At 54.7% G+C, this 25999-nt stretch overlaps 1 protein-coding gene across 4 annotated transcripts in view; it reads left to right on the top strand.

Moving 5' to 3' along the window:
* The first annotated feature begins 243 nt into the window (after positions 1 to 243).
* PDE4A (phosphodiesterase 4A) overlaps positions 244 to 25999 on the top strand; it is a 43943-nt gene continuing 18187 nt past the window's right edge. Inside the window, exons 1-2 of one of the 4 annotated variants that reach the window (XM_047702757.1) lie at positions 244 to 348; positions 988 to 1187. In XM_047702757.1, the coding sequence (XP_047558713.1) occupies positions 301 to 348; positions 988 to 1187 (248 nt within the window). In that variant the 5' untranslated portion in view covers positions 244 to 300. Of the gene's footprint in view, positions 349 to 987; positions 1188 to 3822; positions 4395 to 14706; positions 15059 to 16159; positions 16553 to 25999 lie in introns of those variants that run through there. The other 3 variants (XM_047702748.1, XM_047702767.1, XM_047702775.1) reach the window with 3 other exon arrangements.

Below are 25999 nucleotides of genomic sequence, written 5' to 3'. Positions count from 1 at the left end.
TCCCGAGGCTCCCGGCCCCCCAGTGGCCATCTCGGGCATTGACGCCGTCCAGACCCCAGCCGTGCGTCAGCTGTCGCTCTGGCAACGGGCAGGCGACGTCACCCCCCGGGCAGTGCGTCAGCCACCCGCTGACGTCACGCCACGGGAGAGAAAACTAGCGAGGGAGGGTAGGATTCGGGCTCCGCCGGCAGGGGGAGCCCCGGGGCACTAACGGCGGATGTCTTCGGCTTGGTCCTTCAGGAGCCGCTGGCCGGGGCGGACACGACCCTCGCATTCCCAGCGGCGAGCTAGGTTGGCGGGATGAAGAGGAGTCGCAGTGTTCTGTCCGTGGCCGGGACCGGGGACGAGGTGCGAGAGGCGGGGCCCGGGCTGGGGGCGGGGCTTGGTCCGCGGGAGAGACGGGCGCCCTCTTGTGACTATGGCTGTTCACTAAGTGTGGCTTCACGTTGTCAAATCTGAGGAGTGTCGTCGCCTTGTGCCTCAGTTTACTCCCTTGATTCCATAATTTTCCAGCTGCCTAGATCAAGAGGCTCTCAGGCCCGGGACAGAACGCAGGGGCTTCCAAGGGGCTTCCCAGGTGGGGAGTGAGGTGTAGGGTGAAGAAGGGGTGCTGGGGGTAAGGTCTTGAGGGTCTAAGATGGGGGGAGGGGCCACAGACAGGAAGGCCAGGACGGGCCTCGTAGGTGTGCCGGATGGGGATATGTTAGAGGGGTTTCACAGCGAGGCACACAGTGTACAGGCATGAGGGTCCAGAGCCCCAGGGCAGGAACATCAAAAGGAAGCCCTGTAAGAATTATGGCTGAGAAGGCGTGGGAAAGCGCCCTTTGTGGGAGAGATCAGCGAGTGGCTAAGATGTCAGGGGGACACGAGGAGTCTATGTCCCCAAGAGCCACTTTCTCAGGTGGCTAGGGAAGGGTGTTATTGGAGGGAGGGGATCAGAGCAGCCTAGTCAGGCCATGCCCCTATCCTGTCCTTGTCCCTCCTCAGAGGCTGTGGGAGACCCCAGAGCCCACCAGCGCCAGCATGCTGGGGGCTGACCTCCGGCGCCATCGCCGTCGCCTTTCCACGGGTCCTGGCCTGGGCTGGGCGGAGACTGACCCCTCAGACCGTGGGATCCCAGTGCCGCCAAGGCCCACCACGCTGCCACTGCTGGTCCCTCCGCGGATTTCCATCACCCAAGCTGACAGGTACACAGGAGGGGACCAGGCTGGGAGGTGGGATGGAGATTCAGGGCCCGGGGCTAGGTCTGGCCACCAGCCGTTTCCATGTTCCAGGCCCCTGGCTTTTCACAAAGTCAGCTGAAATTTCTGGAGCCCTGTGGGTCAGGCTGTGACGCCCCTTCCCCAGGGTGCCCCTTGCCTCTAGGAAGCCCTTCTTCCATTTTGCAACTCCCTGAGTCAGCAAGAGGCAGGCCTGTGGAAAGGGTTTCAGCCCTCCAGTCCCATCATGCCCCCACAGAGAGCTGGGGCAGATTAGGCAGTGGGTCTCCTACCTATCAGCTGGGTGGGAGGATACACTTTCTTCCAGGCCTTAAAGGGGATGGTGAGACCCTGGTGGAGGGCTGGACTGGCATTTTCTCTCTTGGGAGGAGATGTAAGAGGTATGTGTGAGCCTCCTTGCTCTTTCTCATCTGGGGTCCTCTGAGGGCACTTCAGCCCCTATCTTGGCCGAGGATGAGTTCAAAAGCTGGACAACTGAGCTTGCCCTGGCTGCTGGCCAGGCCCCCACCCTACGGCCCTCCTCAGGCCACTGTTGTCTGCAGCCTCAATCTTGCCATCCCCTTATCTACTCAGTTGGAAATCTCCAGGGTCTCTGCTTGGGTCATGAGCTAATGCTTCATTTCCAGATGGGGGAAGGAAGTGACTATCATCCCTCCTCCCTGGGTCTAATGTATCTCCCTCCAACTCCCCCCCACCCCCCAACCCCACTCATCCTTCTACCCTCTGCCAGGTTCAGGTCCAGCCTTGTCTAACCCGGATTCAGAGCAGAGCTCCAAACACCAGCCTTAGCCCACTGCCTTGCGCCCTTCTGCAAACCGTCCCCCACCCCCGCTGTGGTCCACACCCCCCCCCCACCTCCGCCCTGATCCGTTGTTACCCACGGATAGCTCCAGCCAACGCTACAGCCTCCAGGCCCCAAGAATTTGGCCCAGCCCAGGACCCTCAAATGATCTGGAGAGGACTGGCAGCCCTTGCCAATCCCCTAAAAGCCGTTTTGACTATATACTGTTGGGGGAGGGTCCCCGAGAGAAGCGGGAGACACAGTTCTGGCTTCTGGGATACCCGGCGGCTGCTAATGCCGGGCGGGTTCTTGCTCGGCGTTCGCCCACGCCCGGAGCCCCCTCGGGCTGGGAGAAAAGCGGCTGTGGGGGTTGGAGACGGCCGCTTTTTTTTTTTTTTTTTTCTTTTTATAAGAACAGTGCTAGTGGGGGGGCGCGGGAGGGAGGAGGGCAGTGGCAGACGGCACGGCCTGCCCTGGGGAGTCCGTGAAGGGGACGCGCGGGGGCGGGGACCTGGTTCCGGGGACGCGCACCCACGCCGTTTAGCGTCCGAGAGCGCGTGGGCCCCGTAGGGGGGACACCCGGGAGATTGCGCTCCCAAAGCACGGCTACCGCCAGGGCTCCGTCGCGGCCCGGGCGGCAGAGATGGGGGGAGGGTGGCGCTCAGATCCCGCTCGCTCTCTGCTCGCTCGCTCGCTCGCTCGGCGCGGCGCTGGGGGAGGCGGGAGCGTGAGTCACGGCGACTCCCGATTTAGGTGCCGGAAGGGGGGCTCTGCCGGCGGGGGCCGCAGGGAGGAGGCTCGGCTGTTTACTCGCCTGAAAAGGGCATGGGGGTGCATCTCGCGGCTGCCGGAGACCTGCCTCAGTTTACCTCCTGTAGAATCGCTTTAAAAGAGGCAGTGATACACAGAGCGGTGGGCGGGCAGCCGGGGTGTCCTCCTGGAGCCACACGGGAACCAAAGGGACACACCCCAGAAACACCCCAAAGCGGCCCTCGGGCGGACCACACACACACACCAACGCATGCAGACTCCCTCAGACACCACAGTAAAACAGCCGAGGCTGAATTGCCTGCACAACTCGGCAAGCACGGACCGACCACAACACACACCCAAACGCGTGGGTACACATGCACAGCCCCAGGCCACCAGAACAGACCCCACAGCGGCGCACACCCTCCAAACAAGCAGCACACGTGCGCACACATCGTTCACCCACAGACACACTGATACACACACAGCGAAATCCAGAGAAACAGGCAGACCGCAGCAGCCAACCACGTGCGCACACACACTTCCAGCCGACACCAAAAACACAGACAACCCTCGGAAGGGGCCACGTGCACGCCTATCCCGCCCAGGGCACACATCATCACCATCTTCCGACCCACCAACAGGAGAATCCCGGAACATCGCCGCTGCCAGCCTCAGAGACCGCACCGGCGGCGCCGGGACCACTCCCCACACTCTCCCCCCGGCCAGGGGTAGCGGCGAGGACACGCCAGCATAGGGCTCCGCCCCCGCCATGATGGACGGACTGACTGACACACCGGCAACCAGTCGGGTGTCTTCCTCCTGATCGGATTAACCGCTTAACTCCTTCTTTCCCGAGCACGCCGCGGCTAGGCAGGGCGCTCCGGAGAGAGCCGAGTTCCGGCGCCCCCTCCCCTCCGGGAGCCGGGCTCTGCGTGGGCGGGGAGGGGCCCCCTCCTTGGGTGGCTGCCCCCCACTGGCCCGGACGGAGGAGGAGGAGGGGGGCGGCGCTGACAGAGCGGCGGGCGGGGGGCGGGGAGGGGCGGGACGGGGCGGAGGAGCCGGGGCTGGCGCGGAGCGGGGTGCCGAGCGCGGAGAGCGCTGCCGGGTGCCGAGCAGAGCGCCAGCCGCCGACAGAAAGCCGCGGCGCCCGGCCCGGGGGCGACCGGCCCGTAGCGCCCCCGGGTCTGTCCCCGGGGCGCCATGGCCCCACCGAGGCCGGGCGCACCCGCGGGACCTCGGACGCGTCGGCTAGCGCGCCTCTGAGCAGGGTGCAGCTTGGAGAGGCCGGGGCCCCCCGGGGCGCAGTAGGGGGCCGGCGCCATGGAGCCCCCGGCCGCCCCCTCGGAGAGGAGCCTGTCTCTGTCTCTGCCCGGGCCCCGGGAGGGCCAGGCCACCCTGAAGCCGCCCCCCCAGCACCTGTGGCGGCAGCCGCGGACCCCCATTCGTATCCAGCAGCGCGGCTACTCCGACAGCGCGGAGCGCGCAGAGCCCGAGCGGTCGCCACACCGGCCCATAGAGCGCGCCGACGCCGTGGACACCGGCGACCGGCCCGGCCTGCGCACTTCCCGCATGTCCTGGCCCTCGTCCTTCCACGGTACAGGCACCGGCAGCGGCGGCGCGAGCGGAGGCAGCTGCAGGCGGTAAGACTCCGGGCGGCGGACGCGCGTGGAGCGGATAGGCGCGCAGAGAGGACGCAACTCGCCCCGCTGACCGCAGGGGGCGCTGCGCTGCGGGTGGAGTCCGAGTGACTCGCGGGGGTGTGGAGGGGAGGGGGAGTTCTACTGTGGGGGGCGTCCGGGACGCGGCCCTGGTGATGCCCTGTACACGAGTACCCTTCCTGCTGAAGCTGGTCCTGGGGTCGACTTAGGGGGCGCCATGCTGCGTGTAGTATTAACGATGTCTTGGTTGAGGGCTGCAGCTTTGGCAGCGTGAACCTTAGTTGATGACAGCGCAGGACAGTGGCTAGGCTGGGTAGTTGAAGGGACTTTCCTGGGGGCACTGTACTGTTTCCTAGAGGGCACTGTAGGGGGCGCCTGCTGAGATCACAATGTTTCCTCCAGGCTGAGGGGCTCTTGGAGTCCCCTGAGGGGGTGGAGGACTCTATGGGGTGCGGGGGAGCATTTGGGGACTCGCCCTGAAGCAGCTGGGGCCAGAAATCCAGAGGGAGCCTCTTGGGGGAACCCCGTGTTGGGGGCCTGTGTGCTGCGTTGGAGCTCCCTCTCAGGGCAGGAGTGTTAGGGTTCAGTAGCTCACCAGAGGGAGGGACTGATGCCCGGAGAGTGCATGGTCCCAGCACAGGGTAGTAAGGGATTCCCTGCCTCCCCGAGGGGACAGTGTTAGTGAGGGCAGGTGTCAGGCTGGTTCGATGGCATCCTCTCCCTGACCTGGGTTGGCTCCAACTGTTGGGGTACTACTAGCTATGTCTTAGCTATAGGCGCTGCCTGGGCTTCTGGAGACCTGCGACTGTGACATAGGATTATGTGTGCTCTGGGGACAGTGATTATGGCAGTGGAACCATATGTGCTTCCGAGACCATGATTGTGACAGCATGACCGTGTGTGTGCTTCAGGACAGTGTGGTTGTGATACATGGCGTGCTTCCAGGACAGTGACTGTGACCGTGTGACTTGTATACTTAGGGTCACAGGAATTGTGACAGTAGGACCCTGTGAGCTCCCAGGACCATGAGGATGTGACAGTGTGTGCTTCGGGGACAGCGATTGTGACAGTGATTGCGTGTGCTCTCGAGGCACATACTGTGACAGTAGGCATTCCTGGGAGGCAGTGATGGTGGCCCTGGGACCGTGTGATTGTGTCAGCTGGACTGTCCGAGCTCCCAGGGATACTGATTAAGATGGACATGCTCTCTGCCGCCTCTGTCCCCTGAGCCAAGGAGCCGAGGAGTCCTCTGAGTTCTGGGGTGTGCTCCCGTCCGCCTGCCCTCCCGTGCTCTAACCACCTGGTGTTCTTGGCTACGGTGTGTGCTCTAGTTGTGCTCGGGGGTCTGACTCTGGGTGACTGACAGCTTCGCCTGTGTGCTGTGTCTGACCCCCACGGGTGCCCCTCTGCTTGGGACATCACTAAGACGGTCAGATTCAGGCCTCTCACCCCTGGAGTTCCTGAGGGAGGCCTCTCTAGGCTGTGACCCTACAATTCTAGCTCTCTCTAGGGCCTACCAGCAGGCCCTACACCTCCCCCCAAACACCCCCACCTACTCTCATTGGAAACATACCCAGCCCCTGCACCCCTGTCCCCAGGCAGGAAGCAAGTGTCTTGGACCCAGCATACATAGCCTGAGATTTCCCAAAGGGAACTGGAGAGAAGCTGAAGGAAAACAAAAGCTGAAATCAACAGGAAATGCCAAGACCGGGGGCTGCCCGCCAAACTGGCTCAGGTCACTGTCCTGAGAGACCAGTGAAGGCGTGGGGGGTGCCTTTGGGATTGGGCCCTCTTCCTTTTTAAGACCCCAGGGACTCCCCCTACCCTGGTGTTTGGGCACTCTCAGGGGACAGTGGCTTAGTGGTAATGATCATCATTCTCTTGGTGGTATCCATCTCTTAATGGCTCACTCTCGGGCTCCGTGCCCGGGGACTTTTCCACATGTCTTCGTCTCCAGTGCCTGGGGTGGTATTCCTGTTGGACAGACTGAGGCCCAGAGGAGCAAAGTCCCTCCTTCGTGCCCAAGCCCACACAAGCAGGAAATGGCAAAGCTGAGATCCCAGCACCTCTCTGATGCCTTGAGTCCTGGCACAAGGGTCTTGCCCTCTCTGGGCCTCGGTTTCCCCTATCTGTGAAGCGGTACTGTTGGTACTGCTCTGTTGGTGGGGGGTTGTTTGAGAGTTGTGAGATTGGGGATGTGTGTAAAGGACCTAACACAGCGAGTGCTCAGTAGATAGTCATTCAGGGACCTGGACTCAGGAGAGGAGCTGGGGTTTGAGCAGACCGTGCTCCGCCAGGTTGGGAATTAAAAACAGGAACCTCAACCACATCCCGGCAGGGCTCAGGTTTCTGTTTCACCCGGGGCCTGCGTAGCCTCCAGCGCCTGTGGCTAGAGGGAAGGCATGGGTGCCAGCGGCCTCCCCCCACCCTTAGGCAGAAGGAGGAAGGGGGAACTGAAAGGCCTCCAGTGGGAACCTTGCTTCTTAGAATGGGCTTTTTGCCAGCCTGTTTCTCCAGAAAGGGGGCTCTCTGAGCGCGCGCAGGGCGTTCCAGGGCTACCCGGGTTGCGGTTCTTGCGGCCACCAAAAAGGGGATCCAGACAGCCCTAGACTTGAGTCACAGGAACCCCCAGAGAGAGGGCACTGCCCTCCATCTGAGATGGCATCCACAACCCCCCTCCAGACCTGGGGATGTATGAGCCTGTGCTCCTGGCGCCCTGCGGGGCTGAGTCACGGCACCACCACGATCTGTCAAGAGGCAGATGGAGCTGGAGGAAGAGAAAGACTCCGGTGGTAGTGGGGGCGGGGAGAGGAGGGCTTGCCTAAGTTGGGGGCAGGGCCAACATACGGACCCCTATGCCCTGTGCCCCTCAGTACCTCCAAATTCTTCCCGCCGTGAGAGGCGCTGCCGAGCCCCGAGAAGGGGTGGAGGCAGCTGGACTGGGGTGTCTCTCTGGCCCGTGGCCTCTGTCTCCACTTGGGTCCTCGCCTCCCCTCCTCTCTGGCTCTCCCTCATCCCTGGCGGTGCCCTGGGAACGGGTCCCTCCGCGCGCCCTCTGCTGGGCGACGAGAAAGGCACAGGCTGAGTGTGCGTTCGCAGTCGGGACGTGCCTGTGGGGCTCTAGTCCCTGAGCAGAGCAAAGTCACGGCCGCCGCAACTACCGGCCCCAGGTTATTATTTCATGCCTATCGAGCGCCTTGGAGAGTGGGCGCCAGGTCGGCCGACCGCAGACTGCGGGTGAGGTCCTCGCCTTCCCCGGGCAGGGACCAGGCGTCTCTCCCTGTCCATTCGGGCGCAGGGGGGGACGGCCGCTTGGTGGAGGCAGAGGAACTTGGCAGAAAAGTTGCGGACGCGGAGTTCCCGGCTCACCTCGGCGCTTGGCCCTGCCCCTGCCTGTGCCAGGGCCTCCCAGCACCAACTTGCGTGTTAACTCCCAGTGTCTTTGGCTCGCCATTCCTGCCCAGCAGACGGAGAGGAGTGACTTGCCCAAGGTCGCACAGAGAGTTGAGGCTAACACCCAGGTCTCCTGGACTCCAGATTGGTGGGTGAGAATTAGATTCTAGCCCTGCCCCCGGAGTCTCTGTGGGACCTGGAGCCCGCTGTCATGTCTCCATGAGCCTCAGTGTTCTTACTATGTCGGCGTAAGATCTGCCCACCCCCAGGGCTGCGGTAAGGCCCCAAGGGCTGACGTTGGGGCTGGGCAGCCAGGAGCTGGAGTTTTGAGATCTGCACTTCTGCAAAGCGCATCTCTCTGATGCCTGCCCACAGGAGGGGGTGCCTCCAAACCACAATCCTGGGCCCTGGCTGCTGGGGAGTCCCCCAACTTCACCAGTCACAGACTAACTGCAGGGTTCCTCTGAGTTGCAGGTCTGGCTTTGGGCCCGAGGGAACTGTAGACTGACAGAGTGAGGACAGAGTTTCAGGGGGCATCTGAGCCCACCGTCTCTACTCCTGAGTTAGAGCTCAAATCCCACCTTTGCCCTTGACTTGCTCTATGACCTGGGGAGAGGATTCACCTGCCCGAGCCTCATTTTCCTCCTGTGGAACAGGGCCATTCATGCCACAGACGGTAATTGAGCATCTTCAGGCTGTGGCAGAGAATGAGCCAGACCCCCCCCCGCCACCCAGTCCCCCCTGTCCTGGAGTTCTTAGGCCAGTGGATGAGCAAGAAGTAACAGGTAAAGGCATATGATAATTCCAGAGGGTGACACATGGGACAGGAAGCAAAGAGGGACCCTGGGATTAGGGAAGGGCTCTCTGAGGAGGTGACATTTTAGTACAAACCTAAATGAAGTGACACTGGAGGCAAGTGGGCCTGAGGAAAGGAGGTGACAAGCAGAGGGAACAGCCAGTTCAAAGGTTCTGGGGTAGGAACGTGTCTGTTACGTTAGAGGCAAAGGAGAGAGGCAAGTGGGGCAGCTGTGAACAAGAGGCGAGTGGAAGGAAAGGAGGCAGGGAGGCAAAAGGGCAGCTCATTCAGGGCTTCATGGCCTGTGGGGGGATTGGCTTTAGGCCTTATTTTCTCTCTGACTTTTTAGGAAGGAACAGAGGTCACTGAGCTGGAAGGAGACTGAACTATGAAGGGCCTGTGTAGCCTAGTGACTAAAATCCCAGTCTTGGGAGTCAGACAACTGGGCTCATCCTCCAACTCTGCTTTTTCCAGTCGGGGTGACCCTGATCATGTCACTTCCCCTTCCTGGGCCTCAGGTTTCCTCATCTCTGAAGTGGTCTCCTCAGGACCTTATTTCCAAAGTCTGACCTGAAGAGTCAGCAAAACAATGGAAGGAAGCCTGAGGGCAGGTTAATAAAAAAGCTCTTCCTTTCTGGTTGTAGCTGGACCAAGGGGTCCTGGTGGTTAGCGCAAAGGGTCTTAACAAGGAGTTTTCTTCTTCTTCTTCTTCTTTTTTTTTTTAAGATTTTATTTATTTATTTGACAGAGAGTGAGAGAGAAAGAGCTCACAAGTAGGCATAGCAGCAGGCAGAGAGAGAGAGGGAGAGAAAAGCGGGCTTTCCGCTGAGCTGAGAGTCCGATGTGAGACTCGATTCCGGGACCCTGGGATCATAACCTGAGCCGAAGGCAAAGGCTTTAACCCACTGAGCCACCCAGGTGCCCCGCGACCAGGCGATTTCACCTGAGGGCAATTCTGGCCTCCAGGGAACATGTGGCAAAGCCTGGAGACATTTTGGTTTCATGATTGAGGGGTGCTTCTAGTTACTAGTAGATAGAGAATTATCTGGCCCTAAATGTCAACAGTTACCAAGATTGGGAAACCCTACATTCCCAGAGAGCAGATATCACCTCCAAGGAAGCGAAAATTGATGGGTGGATGTGTGAGGAAAAAAACAACAAACCTTACATTTACGTATAAAGCCCAAATATACACATAATACATAAATAGGCATACAACACAGGCATGTATTGGGATGCTGTCTTCAGGATGCTTCGCAGAGACTGGATTTTTTACAGATGGAAGGTCTGTGGAGACTCCGCGTTGGACAAGTCCCTCAGCGCCATTTTCCCAACATCAAGTGCTCACTCTGTTTCTATGTGTCACATTTGAAAAAAAATTTTTTTATTTTTATTTATTTATTTGACAGAGAGAGAGAGATCACAAGTAGGCGGAGAGGCAGGCAGAGAGAAAGGGGGAAGCAGGTTCCCCGCTGAGCAGAGAGCCTGATACAGGGCTTGATCCCAGGACCCCGAGATCATGACCTGAGCCCAAGGCAAAGACTTAACCCACTGAGCCACCAAGGCACCCCTGTGTGTCACATTTTGGTAGTTCTGGCAGACTTTCAAATTTTTTTGTTATTTTTATTATAGTCATGTGTGATCATCTTGTTGTGACTAGTGTAATCATTTGGGGGGCACCACAAACTGGGCCCCTATAAGTCGACACATGAAATCCGTGAGTGTTGTGTGTGTTCTGACTGCTCCACCGACCTTTTCTCCCCCACTCTCCCTTTCCTTTTGCCTTCCAATTTTTTTTTTTAAGATTTTATTTGACAGAGAGAGAGAGAGAGAGATCACAAATAGGCGGAGAGGCAGAAGCAGGCTCCCCGCCAAGCAGAGAGCCTGATGTGGGGCTCGATCCCAGGACCCTGAGATCATGACCTGAGCCAAAGGCAGAGGCTTTCACTCACTGAGCCACTCGGGCACCCCGTGCCTCCCTATTCCCTAAGACACAGCAATATTGAAATTAGGCCAATTAAGCACCTTGACGGCCTCTAAGTGTTCAAGTGAAAGGAAGAGTCCGCACGTCCCTCACTGCCAATCAAAAGCCAGAATTGACTGAGCTTAATGAGGAAGGCATGTTGGAAGCTGAGACAGGCAGAAAGGTAGGCCCCTTAGACCAGCGAGCCAAGTTGGGAAGGCAAAGTAAAAGCCTCAAAGGAAACTGAAGGTGCCACTCCAGCGAACACAGGAATAAGAAAGCAAAATGGTGTTATTGCCGATTTGGAGAAAGTCGAGTGGTCTAGATAGAGGACCAAAGCCGCCACAACACTCCCTTAAGCCAAAGCCTCATCCAGAGCGAGGCCCTCACTCTCTTCAGTTCTGTGGAGGCTGAGGAAGGTGAGGAGGCTGCCAAAGCCAAGTTCAAAGCTAGCGGAGGTCGGTTCCTGAGCTTGAAGGAAAGGAGCCACTCTATTACGTGAAAGTACAAGGTGCTGATCTAGAAGCCGCAGCAGGTTATCCAGAAGCTCGAGCTGAGATCATTAAGGAAGGCAGCCACATTAAACAAACTTTCAGTGTAGACAAAGCAGCCTTCTATTACTGGAAGATGCCATCTAGGACTTGCATAGCTAGAGAGGAAAGGTCAACGCCTAGCTTCAAAGATCAGGCTTCGTCTCTCTTGTTAGGGGCCAGTGCAAGTCGCGACTTTAAGTGAAAGCCAGGGCTCACTTGCCATCCTAGAAAATCCTGGGGCCCTTAAGAATTAGGCTAGGGGCACCTGGGTGGCTCAGTGGGTTAAAGCCTCTGACTTCGGCTCAGGTCATGATCCCAGGCTCCTGGGATCCAGCCCCGAAAGGGGCTCTCTGCTCAGCAGGGAGCCTGCTTCCTCCTCTCTCTCTCTCTACCTGCCTCTCTGCCTACTTGTGATCTCTGTCAGATAAATAAATAAAATCTTAAAAAAAAAAATTAGGCTACACCTGGGGCACCTGGGTAGCTCAGTCACTTAATCGTCTGCCTCTGGCTCAGGTCATGATCCCATCATCCTGGGATCGAGCTCCGCATCAGGCTCCCTGCTTAGAGGGAAGCCTGCTTCTCCCTCTCCCTCTGCTGCTCTCTCTGCTCCTGCTTTCTCTGTCTCTCAAATAAATAAATAAAATCTTAAAAAAAAAAAAAAAAGAATTAGGCTATACCTATCCGGTCTGCTGGATAAACGGAACAATGAAGCCTGGATGACAGCACATCGGTTTACAACATGGTTTACTGGATATTTTAAACCCACTGTTGAGACCTACTTCTCAAAAAAAAAAAAAAAAAAGGATTGCGTTCAAAATATGACTGTTGACTGACACTGTGCCCGGCTGCTGGCGAGCTCTGATGGAGATGGACAATGAAATTAGTGTTGTTTTCATGCCTGTTGATACCACATCCATTCTGCAGCTTGGAGATTAAGGAGTCATTTTGACTATCATGTCTTATTATTTAAGAAGCACATTTCATAAAGCCATAGCTGCTGTAGACCGTGACTCCTCTGATGGGTCTGGCCAAAAGAAATTGAGAACCTTCTGGAAAGGACTCACTGTGCTCGATGCTGTTCCGGACATTCTGACTCTTGGGAAGAGGTCACAAGGTCAATGGGAGCAGGAGTTTGGAAGAAGCGGATTCCCACCCTCGTGGATGACTTGGGTGGGGCGTTCCAGACTTCCAGGGAGGAAGTACCTGCCCCTGTGGTGGGAACAGCGAGGAGTGGAATTAGGCGCTGAGCCTGAAGATGGGACAGCCTCGTTGCAATGTCATGATCACACTGGAACAGTACAACTCGCTGAAAACTCAGATGGCGGTCAGTGTTTTTTTTTTTTTTGGTTGTTTTTTTTTTGGCAATAAAGCATTTTTAAATTAAGGTACGTACACTTTTTAAGGCGTAATGCTATTGCACACTTAGTAGGACTACAGTGTTGTGTAAACATGGCTTTTATGGGCACCAGGAAACCACAGAATTCATTTGGCTCGCTTTGTTGGGATGCTCACTTTACTGCAACGGTCTGGAACCGAACCCGCGGAATTTCTGAGGTACGCCTGTGTGTCGGTGGCTGTAACATTTCATAGAGAAGGCAATTTGGGACCGTTTCCTCGGGCTATTCCTCTAGGCGGGGAGGGAGTAATGAAATAAAGGGCAGCCACGCTGGTCGAGAGCCTGGCTCAGACACTCTTTGGCCTTGTGTGATCTTGAGCAGGTGGTTTTTCGTCAAGACTCAGTTTTCCCATCTGTAAAAGAGGGACAACACTATGTCCCTTTGCAGGTATTTTGTGGGGATTAAAAGAGAATCAGAGCTAGAGGCGCTGAATGTTCAAGTTTGCTGCTATCACCGTCATCCTCTTCATCTTCATCTGTATCCTCTGGCTAGTATAGTGGCTTGCACATTATAAACTCTCCAGAAAATATTTTGTCAGATAATCATAACTAATATTCAGTGAGTACTTTACTGTGTCCAAATGCTTTTCTGACCCCCCTCCCCACTTTTTTTAACATGTCTGTCCATGAGGTGCATAGTATTATGCCAATTTTACAGGTGGGAAAACTGAGGCTTGATGAAATGAAGTGACTGGCCCAAAGTCAAATGACTAAGAAGCGCCGGAGGCCAGACTCAAGCCTAGGCCAGCCAGTTCAGGGGCCCATGACAACAGAGCCCACAAGGAGAGAGAGAAAGGTATTTACAGAGGCAAGGTCCTAAAATAGAGAGTCGCTCCATTTTTCTTATTTAAAACAAGCTTCTCCCACTTCCTAACCCCAAAGACCCACAGACAGTTTGGGGTAGTCTCTGGAATTATATCCAGCTGGCTGGCTTTGTTCTAGAATCTTCACCTCCTCAGTCTCCCTTTCTTCCTCTGCGATAGGGGATCCCATGCCCCCTCCCCCAGAGTCACAGTGACCGGGCATGCAGGGGCTCCAGAAAGTCCCTGTCTGCTTGTACTGCTCTGCCCAGGGGAGGTCGGCTTCTTGGGGCCACCTCATGAGCTGTGGAGGGCCCCAATTCTAAGATGCTTCAGAGATTCTAAGGGGTGGCCGGACTGGGGGGAGATCTCAGGAGTGTCTGGGAGCCGTGAGCACCCTCAGCGTCTTGGGATGTCTCAGAGTTATAAGGCATGTCGCAGAAGCTGTGGGGACGTTGTGGAACTGTCCCTAAGGATTATGGGTTCATCTTGATTTCAGAAGGTAGCCTAAGGTTATAGGACTGTCTTGGGAACTGTGGAGGAATCTAATTGTGCCCCTGGGGTTTGTAGAGGACCCTAGGATTTGGGGGGCAGCTACATGTTTATGGGAACACCCCTTGAGTCTGAAGACACCCCCGAGGTTATTTTGGTGTCAATGAACTTGTGGGGCCATCTCAGGGATGCTTTGGAGCCACTCGGGGATTGGGGGACCTCTGAGGGACTGCGGAAGAATTCTTAGGATCTGTGAGGGATCCTAGAATTCAAGGGGCCTTCATGCGGTCTGTGGGAATACTCTGTGTCTATGAGAAATTCTAGGGATGCTCTGGGAGTCTCTGGCTGACTGGTGGGGTACTTTAAGAGATTTGGGGGACATCTGAGGAAACTTGGTGATGATCCTGGGATCTGATGGAGTTTCATTTGCAGGTGCATCCTGAGAGTCTTGGGGTGCCCCTGGGTTTTGTGGGGGATATATAAGTAATAACGAGGACACTAGTGGGGACATTTGGGAAGCTAAGGGATTGTCCCAGAGTCTACGGGGCCTCTCAGAGCACCTCTGGCTTTTGGGGGGGAACTCTGGGGTTTGGGGAGGCACCTCTGGGTTCTGTGGGGACACCTCAGGGATAGCTAGGACACTCCCTGGAATTGTGGGGCCATCTGAGGGACTGTGGGGACAGCTAAGTGACTTTGGGGACGCCATTGGGGTTTGTGAGAGCCACAGTGGTTTGTGAGAGCACCCCAGGGATCTGGGGGGCACCCCAGATGTTTGTAGTGTCGCTTCCGGTGATTGTAATGTCCTCAAGGGGACTGCGGGTGCCCCTGCGGTCTGCGGGGTGCCTTGCCACAGCCGTGTGGGCGCCTGGGTCCCGCTCCGCCCCAGGGGCGGCCCCAGAGCGAAGCCGGAAGGGCCGAGGCGGCCGGGCGGGGTGCCCCAGGGCTGGGCGGCCGGCCTGCGTGGGCTGCGCGGGGCTGGCGGGCGGCGCAGCTCCCCAGCGCCCGCCAAGGCGGGCCGCCCCGCGCCCCCTGTGGTTATGGCGCGGCCGCGAGGCCTGGGCCGCATCGCCGAACTGCAGCTGGCGGCCTTCCCGGCGGTGGCGGCTGCCGAGGACGAGGCGTTCCTGCCTGAACCACCGACCCCGCGCGCACCCCGCCGCCCACGTTCGCCGCCCTCCTCGCCCGTCTTCTTCGCCATACCGTCCCCAACTTTCCGCAGGCGTCTTCGGCTTCTCCGCAGTTTCCAGGACTTTGGCCGCCAGGCGTGGGTGGGGTAAGTGCAAGCCAGCGGTGGTGGATTCGAATCTCCCCTGACCGCCTGGCGCTGGCCGGGTCTGGGGTTCCTAGCTGGCCCTCCCCAGCGTAACTTCCTTTCTTCCGTCACAGGGCAGCGATAAAAATCATCCCTGCCCTCCAGCGTTGCTGTGGAGACATCTGATAGGGCATGCAGTAGGCACTCAATAAACGTTAAGTTCCTCCCACTTCCTAGGCCGACCTGAGGCTGCAGTCAGGCTTTGGAGAATTGAGGCCCACCTGCCCTTCTGGGTGATCTGAGGGCGTGTGTTCAATTCTGCGAGCCTCAGTCTAAGGGCCTGTGAAATGGGGCCAGCGCTGCCATCTGCGGGTTGCCTTGCCAGGAGGCACGGTGATGTTACCGGGTGCATCAGGCACGGAGGGCAAACGGACTTTCTCTTCCTGGCCAGACCCGGGGTGGGACATGGGGGCTGGAAGCTTGCGGGTGAGGAGCCTGGAGACCACATCCGGTCTGGCTTCCCGGTGTCCGCTTATCTTGCAAACCGAGGTTGACAGCCCCCAGGTGGGAGCGGGCTGGCTCTGGGGGCTTCTCCAGAACCAGGAAAGGGTCCTCTACCTGCTCGCTTAACCCCTACTCTCCGCACGCGCTTGTTGAACCTGAGTCCAAACAACCTGAGACGTATTGGGAGAGGACACTGCGGAGACAGGCTCAGCGTCTGGCCCCGGGGAAGAGATCCGGGAGGGGAGAGAAGCGGAGGAGAGGTCGGGAGCCCCGCGTGGAATCGGGGACGGGGTATGTTTGTGGGAAATCAGTGCCTCTCTCCGAGTTTCTCTGTGTGTCTGTCTCTGTCTCCACTTCTGTCTTTCCTGTCCCTGCTCCACCCCCTTCCCCGCATCCGCCGTCCCCCTCCTGGGGGTTTTTGTCACCGGACCCGCACTCTGCTGGCGCGGGCGAGTCTCTTTCCCCCAGGGGCGCCGGCGTTCGGAGACCGCTCCAGCGGGCCCAGCTCGACGTCAGAGGGGGAGGAGGCGGGGCCAGAGGCAAGGCGTGGCGGAGGGGGGTGTGGGCCTGGGGCCAGAGCCCGGGAAGCGGGAGCCTGGGCACCCCTGCCCCCCCAGGCCCGGAGGGAGGGGGGCAGGCGGGAAATGTGCTCCGAGTTCCGCAGTAGGAGGCCCGTGCGGAGCCCTCCCTGGCGCTGGGGACACGGAGAGACGCCCGAATGCCCGCAGCCGTCCCTGGGGGGGTCACCGAGAGGGCGGGTGTGGAGGCGGTGCCAGCGGTGGCCACAGACACCTCGGGCCTTCTGCCTTCGAGCACTGCTCGCCACACCACCGTGCCGCTGTCCCCATGCTCGCCCTGACAGCGCTTGGCACCCATGCGCTCTGGGACAGCACCCCGGGCAAGGCCCCGGCCCCCTGACCTGACACTGCCCCCTGCGCGCCTTGAGTCCCTGGTCCACTTCTCCTTCAGCGACGAGGACACCCGTTGGCACCCTCCAGGCAGATCTGTCAGGTGGGTGGCAGGTGGCCAATCTCCTCCTTTTACCATCAAGGGCTCTGGCTGGGGGGAAAGGGTACCCAGTCTTCCTTGGGGAGTCCCCAGGGTGGCTTCTAGGGTCTGCCTGGAGCCCCACCTCCTTTCCCGGCCCTAAAATTCTTGGTGTTGCTAAGGGCTTCCTGCACGTGAGAGCTTTCCAAGGGAATGTTGGGTCCTGCCCCCTTCCTATTTAAGATGGGATCCCTTCACCCTCTTTGTGCCCCTAAATCTGGGTTTCTGGCACTCATCCTGGCAGCAAATATGGGTGTCCGGCGTCACCTGGGCTCCACTCCCAGGCCACCGGCCCGGAGCCAGGTCCCTCTGGCCCTGCTCTGCTCAGTGCCTCCAGGCTTCCCCACCCCCTCCTTACTGGGGCTGCCAGGCTGAAAACCAAGCTGGGGCAGAGGAGGGAGGGAGGCCCTTGCTGGAACTCCTGGAGGTTATTTAGAATCAGCTGGGCAGTGCTGGAGGGGAGAGCTTCTCAGAGGTCTCCGGGTACTCCAGCCTTGATCATGCTTCCCTCCGCCAAACCCTTCCGACACCTGGACACACAGAGTCGCAGACATGGGCACATGCACACACACACTCCATCCATAGCTACACTGGACACCCGAACATAGGGTATTCGGGGTCACCTGGTGTTTACTGTGTAAGGCACAGGTCTCTTAGCTCGTGGGAACCCGAAGAGCCTCTCACGGTTGACTCTGGGGTGCGGGGATGCACACACTACAGAAACCCTCATCTCCCACGGTGCAATACACCGCCCTGCCCTCAGGAACACACTCAACACGGCACACCCCTGCGCCCGACTCCCGGCTGCGCACAGCCACATGCAGGAATGCACCTCATCCCCAGGCAGGACTCAGAGACAGTCACAGCATAGGTGTGGCACCCAGGTGCACTCTTCCAGGGTCACACAGGTTCACAGACAGAGATACAGACAGACAGGTTCACGCAGGCACCCATGAACACCCAGACCCCACTGACACGCTCGGGTGTCCAAATCCGCACAGAGACGCCTGTACACTCAGGTACCCCCGAGCACACATCTGCTGTGACTCACACACACACACACACACAGACCCTCTGTGCACACCCAGCCCTTACAAACAGCCGTGTCACCTGGCACCACATGCCTGGCTGGCAGACACACCAGCGCCCGCCCTCAACCTCTGTGTGACCTTCACGAAGCAAATGCCAGGCCTTTCCATAAAGGCTGCCTGGCACCTCCTGCAAGGGAGTCAGGTGGAGTGGGGCAGGGAGCCCTGGGAGATGCCAGGCCTGCCTGGAGGAAAGACAGACACCTGGTGATTTGGTGCCCAGGTTCGCAGTCCGGCTGCCCAGGCTGAAATCCTTCCTCTCCGGCTAACCGGGTTGTTCGTCCTGTCTGTACCTCAGTTTATTTCTCTTGAAAATGGGCCATTAGGGGACGCCTGGGTGGCTCAGTCAGTTAAGTGGCTGCCTTCCGCTCAGGTCAGGATCCCAGGGTCCTGGGATTGAGTCCTGCATCAGGCTCCTTGCTCAGCGGGGAGCCTGCTTCTCTCTCTGTCTCTGCCTGCTTGTGCTCTCTCTCTGACAAATAAATAAATAGAATCTTTAAAAAAAAAATTAGGAAAGAAAGAAATGGGCCATTAGTGTGTGTCCAGACACAACACAGTGTCTGAGGCATTTAACAGCAGTTGACTACTTTTGTGGTTAGGATTTTTACCAACTGGAATGTGTCTCCTTTCTCTTCTACTCCCCTCCCGGCTTGTTACCCATAGGCCCCTTGGAGCAGAACTCCCTGGAGCAGATCTGCTCCTGGGCTGCACGGTCCTCCAGAGGCCCAGTTCAATGCTTGGGGAGCCCACGTGGGCAGGCCGAGGGGCCCCGGGGGTGGGGGGGGACAGGGAGGCAGGTGGCAGCTTCCCCCGAGGGTGCCACCAGTGGTCAGCCCCTCTGAAGGGGAGTCTTGTGCAGGTTTTTTCCTTTCTGGTGGAGTGTCTGGGCATGTGGCTATGATGTCAAGGCCTGCTGGCTGCCCTTGACTCCACTTTATGGCCTTGGGTCCCTTTGGGACATTAATGGAGCAGCCTCTGGCCCGACTTTGTTCCACCCTGAGCAGCGGCAGGCCAGGGAAAGGTGACAACTCCACATAGTCCCAGGGTGTAATTCTGGAGGGCAGCTGAAACCCTTCCCACCCCTACACCACCACCCCCCACACTCAACCTGCAGTTCCAAAGGCCCAGTCCCCTCCCCTCTGCCCTTCCAAACCCGGGGGGACAGCAGCTCCTGGAAGCACAAACAGCGGGGACCCCAGGGAGCCTCTTCCCATCCTGGCCTCTGGGCTCCTGCTTACGTGAGCAGCGTCCCCTGGGGCTGCAGGATGGGCCAGCGGTGCTGGTTGGGTGCCCTCTGGGACTTGGCTCTCACCTTCCTTTACCTGCCTTAAATGACCTGGGCAAGGGTGAGGTCCTGAGTATGTAGGCAAGCTCCTCTCCCCACCCCAGGGGCACTCAGCAGCACCAGAACATCCAGGCTATGCCTTGGGAAGGAGGACATAGTTTTCAGGCAGCGAGGCCACCAACTCCTTGCCGCCCTTCTATGCCTCACTCTCCTCGTGGAGCTGGGATGTTAATACAGCTCACAGAGTTGGCGGGAGACATAACTGGGCTCATGTGCATAAAGCACTAGGAGTGTGCCAGGCACATGGCAAAGATTTAGTAAGTAGCTTGTTATTATTGCTTTATACCTACAAGGATCTCACCTGGCCCTGGTATAGCAGATGCTCAATAATTGGGCTTTATCCTCAAAGGCCCAAGGTCATGATCTAAGAAGATTCCACCTTAAGAGTTTTTTTTCTTTTCTTTACTTTTCTTTTCTTATTTCTTTTCTTCCTTCCCTCCTCCTTCCTTCCTTCCTACCTCTCTTTCTTTCCTTCTTTCTTTCTTTCTTGTAGGCTGCACACTCAGCATAGAGCCCAACATGGGGCTCGAACTCACAGCCCTGAGATGAAGACCTGAGCTGATACTGAGTCAGATGCCTAATTGACTGAGCTACCCAGGCATCCCTTATGAGTTTTTGTTTTTGTTTTTACTTTTAAAAATTAATGTCTAGTAAAATTCACCCTTTTTAGTATACACCGTATGAGGGGTTTTTATTGTGGAAAGTATATATAACATCCAATTACCCATTTTAATCTCTCACGGAGTGTACAATTCAGTGTCATTAAGTACGCGCACAACTATCACCACCGTCTGTCTCCAGAACTTTCTCATCTTCTCAAAAGGCAGCTCTGTCCCCATGAAGCACTAACTCCCCACCCTTTGCCAACCCTTGGCTCCCACCATTCTACTTTGTGTCTAGGAATATGACTGCTGTAGGGACCTCTTCCAAGTGGAATTTTACAATATTTGCCCTTTTGTGTCGGGCTTATTTCATTTGTGCTCTCTTCACTTGTGCTCTCTCGCTATCTCTCTGTCAAACAAATAAAATCTTTAAAAAAGAAAAAGACTTTATGTATTCTTATTTTGAGATAGAGCACGAGCGGGGTTAGGGGCAGAGGGAGAGGGAGGAGCAGGCCCCCTGTGGAGCAGGGAGCGGGATGCAGGGGCTTGATCCCAGGACCCTGGGATCATGACCTGAGCCGAAGGCAGACGCTTAAGTGACTGACCCATCCAGGCGCCCCTCCTAAAGATTTTATTTTTAAGTAACCCAATGTGGGGTTCGAACTTATAACCCTAAGATCAAGAGTCGCACGCTCTACTGACTCAGCCAGCCGAGAGACCCTATTTTTTATAGTAGCCATTCTAATGAGTGTGTGCTGCTCTCTCATTGCACCTTTGATTAGCATTTCCCGAATGATTAATGGTGTCGGGCATCCTCTCATGTGCTTATTGTCCATCGGTATGCACACATATCTTATTTGTTGTGCTTCGGTTTACTGGACTTTACAAATATTGTGGTTTTCGCACATTGAAGGTTTGTGGTAAGCCTGTGTCAAGCAAGTCTATCAGTGCCATTTCCCCAGCAGCATCTGCTCACTTCGTGTCTCCATATCACATTTTGGTAATTCTTGCAATATTTCAGACTTTTTCATTCTCATTGTCTTTGTTAGGGCAAACTGGGACCAGTGATTAAAACTCACTGAGAGCTCAGATGATGGTTAGCATTTTTTAGCAATCAAGTAGTTTTCTTTTTTTTTTAAGATTTTATTTATTTATTTGACTGAGAGAGAGATCACAAGTAGGCAGAGAGGCAGGCAGAGAGAGAGGGGGAAGCAGGCTCCCTGCTGAGCAGAGAGCCCGATGCGGGGCTCGATATCAGGACCCAGGGATCAAGACCTGAGCTGAAGGCAGAAGCTTACCCCACTGAGCCACGCAGGCACCCCAGCAGTCAAGTATTTTTCAATTAAGGTTATGAACTTCCTAGACCTAATGCTACTGCACACTTAATAGACCACAGTGTGGTGTAAACATAACTTTTATATGTCCAGGAAATAGACAAAATTCAGGTGCCATGCTTAATTGCAGTGTTCTGGAACCAAGCCTGCAATATCTCTGAGGTATGCCCATATCTTCTCCGGAGAAATGTTTAATTTAAGTTCTTTGCCCACTTTTTAACTGGGTTGTTTGTTTTTTGTTGTTAAGTTTTAGCTCTTTATATATTCTAGTTATCAATCCCTTATCAGATACATGGTTTGCAAAAATTTTCTCCCTTTCTATGGATTGCCTTTTCACTCTCTGGATAGTGCCCTTTGGTGCCAAAAAACTGATAATTCTGATGAGGTACAATTTCTTTTCTTCTTCTTTTTTTTTTTCTTTTAAGATTTTATTTATTTATTTGACAGAGAGAGAGAGAAGGCACAAGCAAAGGAAGCAGGAGAGGGAGAGGCAGGCTCCCACTGAGCAGGGAGCCAGATGCAGGACTTGATCCCAAGACCCTGGGATCATGACCTGAGCTGAAGGCAGACAGTTAACTGACTGAGCCACCTGGGCACCCCTGTTTTTTGTTGCCTGTGCTTTTGGTATCATATCCAAGGAATCATTGCCAAGTCCAATGTCATGAAGTTCCTAGGAGTTTTATAGCTTTTAGTTCTTCCATTTAGGTCTTTGATCCATTTTGAGTTAATTTTGTATATGGTGTGAGGTAAGGATCCAACTTTATCCTTTTCCATGTGAATAAGCAGTTTTCTCAGCACCATTTGTTCGAGACTCACTGTCCTTTTCCCATTGAGTGGTCTTGTTGCCCATACTGAAAATTATTTGACAATATATGTGAGGGTTTATTTCTGGATTCACTCGACTCTGTTGGTCTATAAGTCTGTCTTTATGCTAGTACCACACTGTTTTGATTACCATAGGTTTGTAGGTTTTAAAATCGGGAAGTGTGAGTCTTCCAACTTTGTTCTTCTTTTTCAAGATTCTCTTTTTTTAAAAAGGAAGAGATAACATGAGCAGGGGAGAGAGGGAGAAGCAGACTCCCCGCCAAGCAGGGAGTCCCATGTGAGGCTTTGTCCCAGGAACCTGGGATCACAACCTGAGCCGAAGGCAGACACTTAACCAACTGAGCCCACCCAGGTGCCCTGTCTTCTCATTCTTTTTTTTTTTAACAAGTCTTTTTTTTTTTTTTAAGATTTTATTTATTTATTTGACACAGAGAGAGAGAGATCACAAGTAGGCAGAGAGGCAGGCAGAGAGAGAGGAGAAGCAGGCTTCTTGCTGAGCAGAGAGCCCAATGCGGGGCTCAATCCCAGGACCCTGAGATCATGACCTGAGCCAAAGGCAGAGGCTTTAATCCACTGAGCCACCCAGGCGCCCCCCATCTCCTCATTCTTGAATGCAGGATGTCTTTTGATTTATTTGTGCCTTCTTTAATTCCTTCCAGCAACATTTTTGTTTTCCGTGCACTTTTGTCCCATTGGTTAAGTTCATTCCTAACATCTTATTCATTGTGATGGTATTGTACATGGAATTGTTTTCATAATATTCTTCTTGGATTATTCATTGTTCGTGTACAGAAAGGCAACCGATTTTTGGTGACTTTGTATCATGCGACTTTGCTAAATTCATTTATTAGTCAGTTCTGAGTTTTGACACAGGTAATCCCCCCTGCTGGCTTCTTTCTCTTTGCAAAATTCTCTTGAGACTGATTCAAGTCATTTTGTGTATCAGGAGTTAAAAAGGAAACTGCTGCTTCTTTCTACTCTTGCTGATTCTTCACTTCTGACACCAAACATGTGTGGTTTCCCCCCACACACACACACACCAACCAATTCTGCAGCTGTCTGTGACACGGACTGGGTGAACTACATTCTGTTTCAATTCTGACACCAACTGCCTGGAGCTACTACAGATCCCACAGGTGAAGGGCTCAGTCTGGTAAGGCTGCCCCCACTTTAGCTTAAGTCTCAAGTCCAGGGTGTGTCTACATGGGCTTTGGCCCCACCACCTGTTAAGTCAAGGTTACGACAACCCCCGCCTCAGGTTTGGTTAATTTCCTAGAGCTGGTCACAGAACTTCAGTAAACAGTGCACTTACTAGACCACTGGTTTATTGGAAAAGATACAGCTCGGGAACAGCCAGAAGGAGGAGATGCAGAGAGCAAGGTCTTAGGGGAGGGGCCTGGAGCTCCATGCCCTCTCCAGGTGTAGCCCCTCCGTGTGCTCAGCAACCCGGAAGCTCTCAGGGATGTTGATGGAGCCTTCATTTTTTGGCACAACTCATTAAATCATTGGCCGCTCCATTGGTGACTCACTCAGCCTCCTGGCCCCTTCCCTTTCAGTCCAAGGAGGGGGACTGAAAGCTCTAACCCACTTAATCACATGGTTGCCCATCTCCCCCCACCCCTGCAAGGAGTCCCCATCCTTGAGGCTCTCCAGGTGTCCCCAGCAGATAGTCATCTCCTGGCAGGCAAAGACACTTTTCACTGCAGACAGTCCTAGGGTTTTTAGAATTGGGTGACAGGAAACCAGGGCAGAAACCAAATATATTTTTTTTATTATTTCACAGTAGTTCAAAAAAAATTTTTTTTTAAGCAGGCTCCACAGGGGCGCTTGGATGGCTCAGTCGTTAAGCGTCTGCCTTCAGCTCTGGTCATGATCCGAGGGTCCTGGGATCGAGCCCCACGTTGGGCTCCCAGCTCAGCTCGAAGCCTTCTTCTCCCTCTCTCACTCCCCCTGCTTGTGTTCCCTCTCTCGCTGTGTCTCTCTCTGTCAAGTAAATAAATAAAATCTTAAGAAAAAAAAAGAACAAGGGAAACTAAGTATATTGAAACACTTGCCCAAAAAATGAAATTGTAATAATTCCTCTGTAAAAACTTTTATTAAAAAGTGATACCATTGGAGAATAAAAAAAAAAAAAAAGAACAGGACTGGAAATGTATATTTTCTTCCTTATGATTTTCTTTTATAAAAAATATTTATTTGAGAGAGAGACAGAGCACAAGTGTTGGGGGGAAGGGGCAGAGGGAGAGGGAGACACAGCGTCTGTGCTGACCAGGGAGCCTGATACGGGGCTCCATCCCAGGACCAGGAGATCATGACCTGAGCCAAAGTCAGACACTTTACTAACTGAGCCACCGAGGTGCCCCCCCCCCTTATGATTTTTTTTTCAAAATATTTATTTATTTATTTGAGAGAAAGAGAGAGAGACAGAGAGACAAAGAGAGTACAAGCAGGGGGAGAGGGCGAGGGAGAAGCAGACTCCTGGCTGAGCTGGGAGCCAGACATGGGGCTTGATCCCAGGACCTGTAGATCATGACCTGTGCTGAAGGCAGACGCTTAACAATCTGAGCCACCCAGGTGCCCATGATCTTTTTTTTAAAGGTTTTATTTATTCATTTGACCCAGAGAGAGAAAGAGAGAGTGAGAGAGAGAGCACAAGCAGGGAGACCTGCAGGCAGAGGAGGGAGAGCTCTCCGCTGAGCAGGGAGCCTGATGTAGGATTCAATCCCATGACCTGAGCTAAAGGCAGACACTTAACTGACTGAGCCACCCAGGCACTCCCATGACTTTCTTATTTTTTAAAAAATATTTTATTTATTTGACAGAGAGAGATCACAAGTAGGCAGAGATACAAGCAGAGAGAGGGGAAGCAGGCTCCCCACTAAGCAGAGAGCCCTATGCGGGGCTCGATCCCAGGACCCTGGGATCATGACCTGAGCCGAAGGCAGAGGCTTAACCCACTAAGCCATCCAGGCACTTGTCCTGTGACTTTCTTAATAACATTTTCTTTTCTCTAGTTTACCTCATTGTAAGACTACAGTATATAATACATACGCAAAATACATGTTAATCGATTGTTCCTGTTATTGGTAAGGTTTCTGGTCAACACCAGGCTGTTAGCAGTCAAGTTTTTGGGGAACCAAAAGTTATATGTGGATTTTCAACTTCGCGGGGGGTAGCACCCCCAACCCACTTGTTGTTCAAGGGTCTACCGTATTTTTACTTATCTTGGGTATAAACGCAGGAGTGGGATTTTGGATCACCCAGTAAGTGTACAGTTCATTGCTTAAGAAACTGACCAGCTGCCTTTTAGAGTGGCTAAGCCACTTCCTGCTGGAGTCTTCCCTCCAGCAACGGATGAGGAGGGTTCCAGTTGCTCCAAATCCTTGTCATCAATTGTCATTATTGTCTTCAGTTCCTGTCTGTTTCTTGTTTGTTTATTTGAACCATCCCAGCAGGTGTGAAGGGATGGTTCCGGGTGTTAATTTGTATTTCCCTAAGGAGTAATGGTGTTTCCTTTGCTTATTTGCCATCTGTATATCTTCTTTGGCGAACTGTCCAACTTTTGATCATTTTTAAATTGAATTCCTTGTCTTCTTTTGATTGAGTTTGGAGTCTTCATTATATAGTCTGGATACGGGTCCTTTGTCATATATTTTCTCCTAGTATGTAACTTGTCTTTTTATGCTTTCGACTGTGTCTTCTGCAAAGCAGAAGTTTTTAGAGTTTTTTTTTTTTTTAAAGATTTTATTTGTCCACTTGACAGAGAGAGATCACAAGTAGACGGAGAGGCAGGCAGAGAGAGAGAGAGAGAGAGGGAAGCAGGCTTCTTGCCGAGCAGAGAGCCCGATGCGGGACTCGATCCCAGGACCCTGAGATCATGACCTGAGCCGAAGGCAGCGGCTTAACCCACTGAGCCACCCAGGCGCCCCGTTTTTAGAGTTTTTAAGAAGTTTTTTGATGTTTGATTTTTATTTTTTTTAAAGATTTTAATTATTTATTTATTTATTTGACAGAGAGAGAGAGAGAGATCACAAGTAGGCAGAGAGGCAGGCAGAGACAGAGAGGGAAGCAGGCTCCCTGCTGAGCAGAGAGCCTGATGCGGGGCTTGATCCCAGGACCCTGAGATCATGACCTGAGCTGAAGGCAGAGGCTTAACCCCCTGAGCCACCCAGGCACCCCAGATGTTTGATTTTTTAAGGAAGTTTGAATTTTTGGCT

The sequence above is a fragment of the Lutra lutra genome, chromosome 1 (assembly GCF_902655055.1).
Source record: "Lutra lutra chromosome 1, mLutLut1.2, whole genome shotgun sequence".
Classification (NCBI taxonomy): domain Eukaryota; kingdom Metazoa; phylum Chordata; class Mammalia; order Carnivora; family Mustelidae; genus Lutra; species Lutra lutra.
Note: the sequence above shows the minus strand (reverse complement) of the source record. Positions and strands in the feature narration are given on the sequence as shown.